Here is a 7,468-nt window from a genome sequence, read left to right as displayed (position 1 = left end):
AAAGGGTGTGCAATGTGTGAGCAAAGGGTGTGCAATGTGTGTGCAAAGGGCGTGGAACGGGTGTGTAAAGGGTGTGCAATGTGTGTGCAAAGGGCGTGGAAGGGGTGTGTAAAGAGTGTGCAATGTGTGTGCAAAGGGTGTGCAATGTGTGTGCAAAGGGTGTGGAACGGGTGTGTAAAGGAGGGTAATGGGTGTGCAGTGAAGGGCAATGGGTGTGTAAGACATGTAGTGGGTGTGTAATGCGTGTGCAGCAAGGGGTAAGGGCAGTGTAACGGGCGTGAAACGGCTGTGCAGTGAAGGGCAACATGTAAGGGCCTGCAATAGATGTGCAACAAATGGGTGTGCAAATGAAGGGCAAAGGCTGTGCAGTGGGTGTGTAGTGAGCAAAGGGTAATGGGAGTGTAACTGGTGTGCAATGGGTGTGCAACAAAGGGTGACAGGAGTGTAACGGCAGGGGGATGTAAGGGGCAGGTAACGGGCGAGTGTAGGTGCAATGGCTCACATGGCGGAGCACACATGGCACACCATGGCACACGTGGCATACATGGCACACCTCTGCCGCCCGCCTGGCCTGTTCCAACAGCCCGCCCACGTGGCCCCACGGGCACCCCAACAGCTGGTGAGCCTGGCCCTGGCATCGGCGCGTGCTGTGCCGCAGGCCCTGCCATCAGCAGCACGGCCCCATCAGCAGCACGGCCGGGAGCAGGCGGGGAGGGCTGCGGGGCTCCCTGGGAGCTGTGGGATGCATGTGTGAGCTGTGTGGGGACACAGGACCTGTGGACAGGCACAAGCTGCACGGACACCCACGCTGCACCCCAAGCATGCGAGAGCACGCAGGGAACCACGGACAGGGACACGAGGGGTGAATGCAGCTGCGTGGGCACACGGGCGAGTGGGTGGTGTGGGGGCCTGCGTGAGAGCCGCGGGCAGTGAGTGAGCGCTGGGTGCGGGGGCAGGCAAGGAATGTGCCCCTGCCCCTGCCCCTGCCTTCCGGCCACAGTCCCCGCAATGGCATTTCCTCTCACCCTCAGGGGTTACCTTTGGGCCACAGGCCACATCAGCGTGCAGTGGCAATGTAGAGGCCAGACTGCAAACACATGCCCTTCTCCAAAAAGCAGGGCTTGTTCCACTCCCTGAGAGCCACCACCACTGTCCCCTGCTGGAGGCACGTTTCCCTGCTCATGGCTGGCAGAAAGGGACACTGAGGCACAGCCGAGGTTGGCAGATATCCGGAGGCAGAGACTGCGGTTGCACCCGCAAACCGCAGCTGCCCCGGCACAGGGGACTGTGGTTTCCTCTTGTTGGTGACAGTGGTGACAGCGCAGGGACTGAATGCCATGGGCATCCTTGGGATGGGCTCTAAGCTCCCCAGCCCCTCTCCCACCAATGCAGCTGATCCCATGAGGCCATGGTGTGTTTGGAGACCCTGAGCCTCGTGTGGGCCCACCCAGCCAGCAGCAAGGGGCTCCTGGGATCCCTGGGGTGTCCCCAGGGTAAAGCTCCCACCATATGGTTCCAGGCAGGTGCTGAGGGGCAGCAAACTCCCTTCTTTCAGACTTCAAAGCAGTGGGGATTTCATTTTTCCCTCTCCCTGTGCTGATGCTCAGATCAAAGTGTTCCCTGTCGAACTCGATCCCATTTTTGGTCCATTGGAGCCAAAATCACTGCTTGCATCTGCTGAGCACCCTGAGCTGGCAATGGCTCCTGCACACCCCTGCTTCCACAGCCAAGCGCCCGGGGGGCAAAAGGCACCAACAGGTCTCCCTTCAGCTTCTCCCACCTCTGAGAAAACAAAATGCCAAAAAGAAGATCAAAAGTGGAGCATTCCAGGGGCCCTGTGGCACTGGGGATGCTCAGAGCTGGGCTGGCGCTGCCCGAACATCCCTGTGCCGCTGGTGGTGGGGCACAGTGAAGGTCTCACAGTCCCAAGCCGTGGTTCTTTGCTGGCTCTGGTGGACATGGGGCTGGGTGTTTCGGGGTGGATGCTGCTCGGGATGCAGGTTGCCCCAGCAACGGTTGCTATGGAAAACACTTCAGTGGCAAAATTTCCAGCCATATTCACGTGTCTGTCATTGTCTTCCGGAGGGTCCCTGGTGTACGACGAGCCAGGCACGGCTGGCTCTGCACCGGGCTGCAGGGGACTGGCTGTGCCCAGCCCGGCTTCTCCTGGCTTTTCGCAGCTCTTCCCACTGGTTCTGGTGTGAGAAGGTGTCAGAGGCCCTTAAAGTGGGATTTAGGGGAGCACGGCAGACATGCATGGGACAGGGGGAGCAGGCTGTGCTGAGCCATGCCATATTAATTGGCTAATTGCTGATCAGTGTTCTGTTGGCCCAGCCATGCCGCAAACATCAGATGAGATGTGTTTTGGTGAACCCATGCCAGGCCTGGCATAGCTCTGGGACAGTAGGACATATTGGGAAAGGGGCTGGCACTGGGATGCTTGCAGGCACCAACAGCTCCATCCAGGGCTGCCTGCTCCTGCCCACAGCCCTGCCAGGTCCGTGCTTCAGAAAGCCTCTCCCCACCTCCTGGAGCAGCAATAGGATTACACGGGACTGAGTCTCCTAGCAATGAACAGAGAAATAAATCCTATAAGGCAGGACAGGATTTATTAGACTTCAATATTCTGGAAATAATGAGGACATTTCTCTTGGCTTGTAATATCACGGGACCCAACAGGATCACAACCAGGATTTATCCCTGTGCTTCTCTAGGGGGCTGGGTCAGTTCTTAGCTGCACAGAGAAGATGTCATGGGAGACTGCTTGCCTTTTGAGAGAGCAGGATGACAGGGCACCCCCTCATCTCCAGAGAAGCTGAGGCCGAGTGCGGGCCTTGGGCTGCCCCAACAGTAGCGGCTCTGTTTGTCTCCCCATTCATTCCCTGGCGAGGGCTGGCGCTGATCCTCGCCCCCAGCCGGGGCTCGCCGGGGAGCAGGAAGGGCTGGCTGTGCCACCAACACCAGCTGAGCTTCAAATGCCAGTGCCAGCACTCACCAACAGCACAAGGATCCCCCAGGGGGGACCCTCCTCATACGGAGTGGGAGACCCACTGTGCTGCTGGATGGGACACTGCTGTGAGGTAGGAAGTGGCAGCTTGGAAAAGAGGATGTGGTGCTGCCAGGATCACCTGCCAGGCACCAGCCCTGCCCCTTGGGGAACTGCTGCCCTGGCTGCGGGGAGGTGCTCCCAGGGTCAGCTCCACACTCTGCTCCTTCCTTCTCCAAGCTGCCACGCTCTGCCCCATGGCAGCTCAATCCATGGATCCCATCGAGTCCTTGGGACAGCCTGGTGGGGGCCATGAGATGCACCCCCAGGCAGCCAGCGGAACCGACATTTATTCCCCCTTCCCTGTCACTGAAGCAGCATTAAATGCAAGACATCACCTCCCCATCGCAACTGCCCCGGCTCCAGCACAGCCTCCCCAGAGCCCAACAGCTCAGTAAAGCCGAGCCTGCGGGTGCGGGTTGGACACAGCCGTTTTTCCCGTGGCTCCAGCACGTGGACACCACGGCAGAAGCCCCGACCATCGGGGCACACGGACACAATTGGAGCCTTGTCTGGGGCTCAGCTGCACAAGGGGCCCCTTCAGGCAGCCAGAGAAGGGGGAGCTCCTCAGGGCAAGGATGCTCTGGCCAAGAGGGACTCCTTGTAGGGCCAAAATTACCCCAAAACAAATGCTCAGGGTGGGTCCTGACCCACAGAGGATATGTGAGCTTCCCAGAGAAGACAGCTCAAGGTGGGAACATCTTGAAAGAGGGACCCACATCTCCTGGGAACGTTGCTCTTTGCAGAAAGCGGAGAGTTGCTGGGGACGCCAAGGGCTGGCGGGGACACCGAGGGCTGGCGGGTCCTGGGGCCACCCCCCTTCGTGGGAAGGTGAAATAGCAAGCAGAGAGGGGGTTTGGTTGGTTTGTTTTTCCCTTCCGAAGCAGCCAAGCTGTGTTTTCTGGAGACCTGTAAATCACTCCTCGTCTTCAGGAAAGAGAGGCGAGGAATACATGATCCAACCAAGCAAAAACGCAGGACGCTTGGGAGCGTGGAGGAAGCCAGGAATCAGCCCAGGCTGGAGGCTGCCTCCCGCTCGTCCCGCCAAGCCTGTCCCAGCTTGCTGGGCCGGGAGCTGGCACTGCATCCCGGTATCCTCAGGCCGAGGCGGGCACGCCACACTGCCGCCAGGTGGGGAGCCCCACAGAGAGGGGAGCCGAGGCTCTCGGCCACCACCGTTACACTGCACTTTTCCAGCAGGTCAGGTTGCTTCCAAGATTTCAAAATTTTCCACATTGGCTCAGCTGAAGGGAAGGAAAAACCCCGGAGAAGAGAGGCTGGAGGGTTTGTGGAGAGCAGAGCTGGGGCTGGCAGGAAGGATCCAATATACTGAGGGTCACCAATCTTCCCAGTTCACCAGCATGCCAGTGGAGGCTGTGCTGGCCACATCCCACAGTGTGTGTGAATCCAAAGCCACCCCCAAGCCATCCAGAGCCAGATGCTGCTGCAGGACTCACTCTGGACACAGCCTGGAGCTCTTTAATGCTTTTAAGAGCAGGGCTGGGTTTGGTATCTCAGGCCTTTGGGATCTCCAAAGGTTCCCACTGCATCTCCATTCCACTCTTGCTCATAATACAATGCATAGAATTATTTTCTACTTCTTACCTACTTTTGACCCCAGGGTGCTGCCAAGCTGCTGGAGCAGGAAGAGCCCTACAGTGCAGTTGGGATGGCCATGACACAGCAAAGATTTTGGTCAGCAGCCCCCAGGAGCCAGACACCACAGGGACCCAGCCTATGCGGGGATGACACAATCCTTCCCCACCTCTGTCCAGTGTGTGAGGCCCCAGGAGCGCAGACATGAAGGGACAAGGGGCAGAGAACAACCCAAATATTCCCTCCTCTCCTCTCAGCACCAATGAAGCAAAAGGCAAATCATTTCCCTGGCTGCCTGCTCAGCATCTACAGTGGGCCAAGCCCGCCCAGCCCCACTTGTGGCTGCCCTGGCTGAGCTGCTGTCCCGGCATTTCACTGGGAAAACAGCAAAACAAGCCCTGGCTGCCTTGGAGTCCCTGTTGGGAGGGACCCTCCAAGGAGGGCAGGACCAGCCACTTCCCAGCCCAGCACACAAGGAGAAGGGGCTGGAGATGGTCCGGCACCAGCATCCTGAGCAGGAGAGCAGCCCAGCTCCTGCAGCACCTGCCTTGCACTGCAGCCCCACCACCATCCAGCCAGGGCCACTCACTGCCACCCAGCAGCCCTGAGCTGAGATATCCCCACAGTGGTGCCCAGTTGTCCTTGCAACCTAAACCAGAGCAGAAACTGGCCTGGAAGTGTTTGGAGATGAAAACATGTCATCACCCCATTGTTTTGTTTCTGTCCAATTTCAGGCTCGTTTAAGCAGGTCCATTACAGCTGATTCTGTACAGAACAGGGCACCAAATGTTGCAGCTCCCCCAAGCACGTGGTGTTTTGTTCTTGTCTATCCTGCAACACGTCCACAGAGCAAGGGCTGACTCAGCAGTGGACATGTGAGCCCAAGGCTCAGAGCCACAGGCAAGGGGCCAGTAGCAGCGACGGCATCACTCGCCCTGTTAGCGGGAAGGATGGGGCTCGTGCCGCTTTCCCCTGGCACAGCACCAGCATGGGCTGCCCCTCCGAGTGGGCTCAGAGCACCCCGTGGGGAAATGCTGGTGAGCACCTCTACCCTGAGGGTGTGCACAGCCCAGGCATCAGGGGCTGCCCAGCTCCACCAGCGCCAGGTCAGCAGGGATGGCCAGGATGACGGAGCATTGCTGGCCTCCAGCTCCGGCTGCTCGCTCCACACCCAGGCGCCTTGGCCTGCCCTCCCTGGCAGCTGCACTTTGCTGAGTGTCCCTGCGTGGCCATGCCTTCGGGGGGCTTCTTTACTCCTGCAGCACTGCTACAGGTCTATGTTGACATTGTCACCCCCAATTCTGGATTAATCCCACCATCAGGCCCAGTGCTGCAGCGGGAAAGTGATCCAAGCACTTGCTCAGACCCCCGGGCTGCTATCAGGGCAGACACCAGGCACATCTGAGCACAGGTTTTAGTGACCACAGTCAGACACTCCTTACTGCATGTGACCCTTAATTTCTTCGTCCTCTGCTTCCCGCGAAAACCAAGCTGCCAGCATGCAAGAATTTTGGGATGGAATACTTTATTCATGTGAACACTCAGATCCTGGCCCTCCCTGCCTGCTGCAGCTGCTCCCATCTTCTTGACAGTGTGAACAAGGAAGATTTCTTCATCAGCTTGCTTAACACCCCCCCAGCATCATCAGACCCCACAAACAAGTACAGACAGTTTGGCTTTGTCTGGACAGGAGCAGAGGGCGGAGGGGCAGGGAGTGCTGTGGGGCTGGCAGAGCAGGGAGAAGGGCTCCAGCCCACAGTTTGCACACACAGAGCAGCCACAGAACCTTCCCGCAGCTCCACTCTCACCACCAAATATGCCAGCACCCTCCAGCCTTGGCAGCTCCCCTTGCAGCCAGAAGCACCTGGGGTTGGCAAAAGATTGGTGCCACCTCCTCTTCTCCTTGGAAAGCTGCTGCCAGAATCAGACCCGTATCTTCTGTCACCTGCTGGGCCATTTAACCCTCAAAGTGCCCCCTGCCCACTGACAAATACCCTCCCCAAAATATTACAGTAAAAGGAAAAACCTGCACGTTGAGATGTACAGGCTGAGTCTTGGGTAGAGAACGGTTTCCGTGCTGGGTGGTCCAGCGGTGGCCGGCAGCCCCCAGACAGCCCTCGGGCACAGAAGGGAGCAGGATCCACCACGGCCACCCCTGGCACATCAGGGCTTCATCCTGCTCAGTCTGATGTCACGCTCGATTTCAAACTGCCTGTGATCCACGCGCTCCAGGAACGCTTTCCTCTCGATGTACCTGCAGGGAGGCAGAGGCTGTAAGCAGTGCCCGGAGCAGCCAGTGCCAAAGCCCACCCAAAGGGATGAGCAGGGAGGGAAGGCACCATCCACCTCTCTCCCTCTCTCTCCACGAGCTGATCGCTGCACTGAACATCTCCTATGGACACCAAAACTGCTCTGTGGCCTGTTGGCTGTCCCCTGCGGGACTCGCAGAGGTCTGAGGTGAGGGGTCCCCATAGGCTGGAGATCTGAACTGGCTGCTTCTGGTTCCAGTTCTTCTCCTACAGCTGAGAAATGTCCTTCACAGACACCTTGCAGGGGATCAGAACAGGCCCTTGCACCACCCAGCAGAGCATCTCAAACCCATCCGCAGAGGCACAACCCACGATACAAGCCAGTAACAGGCACAGGGAGCATCAGGGATGCAAGGAGCATCACCCAGCAAACCTGCAGCAGCTCAGGGATGAAAGCCAGGGGCTTCCCAGCCACAGACCAGCTTTTAACCACTGCTGAGTATTTACTGCTGCCCCTCAGCGTGGCACCCTGAGTGCTGTGAGGAAGAAGGCAGGCCTGTGCCTGGAAAAGCACCTT

The 7,468-nt window shown here is 58.5% G+C and overlaps 2 protein-coding genes across 2 annotated transcripts in view; both read right to left on the bottom strand.

The window, feature by feature from the left end:
• The window catches only part of BCAR1 (BCAR1 scaffold protein, Cas family member), a 12,618-nt gene extending 6,743 nt beyond the window's left edge, over positions 1 to 5,875 (bottom strand). The window contains exons 1-2 of the mRNA XM_029965481.1: positions 5,814 to 5,875; positions 3,701 to 4,028 (exon numbers count right to left, since the gene is read on the bottom strand). Coding sequence (XP_029821341.1) covers positions 3,701 to 4,028; positions 5,814 to 5,875 — 390 coding nt within the window. The remainder of the gene's footprint in view (positions 1 to 3,700; positions 4,029 to 5,813) is intronic.
• Positions 5,876 to 6,150: 275 nt separating this feature from the next.
• Positions 6,151 to 7,468, bottom strand: part of CFDP1 (craniofacial development protein 1) — a 57,551-nt gene continuing 56,233 nt past the window's right edge. The window contains exon 6 of the mRNA XM_018085242.2: positions 6,151 to 6,896. Coding sequence (XP_017940731.1) covers positions 6,806 to 6,896 — 91 coding nt within the window. The 3' untranslated portion in view covers positions 6,151 to 6,805. The remainder of the gene's footprint in view (positions 6,897 to 7,468) is intronic.

This window comes from Manacus vitellinus, unplaced genomic scaffold (genome assembly GCF_001715985.3).
Source record: "Manacus vitellinus isolate BGI_N305 unplaced genomic scaffold, ASM171598v3 scaffold_10_pilon, whole genome shotgun sequence".
NCBI lineage: Eukaryota > Metazoa > Chordata > Aves > Passeriformes > Pipridae > Manacus > Manacus vitellinus.
The sequence above is the reverse complement of the archived record's forward strand: the minus strand, read 5'-3'. Positions and strand labels throughout refer to the sequence as shown.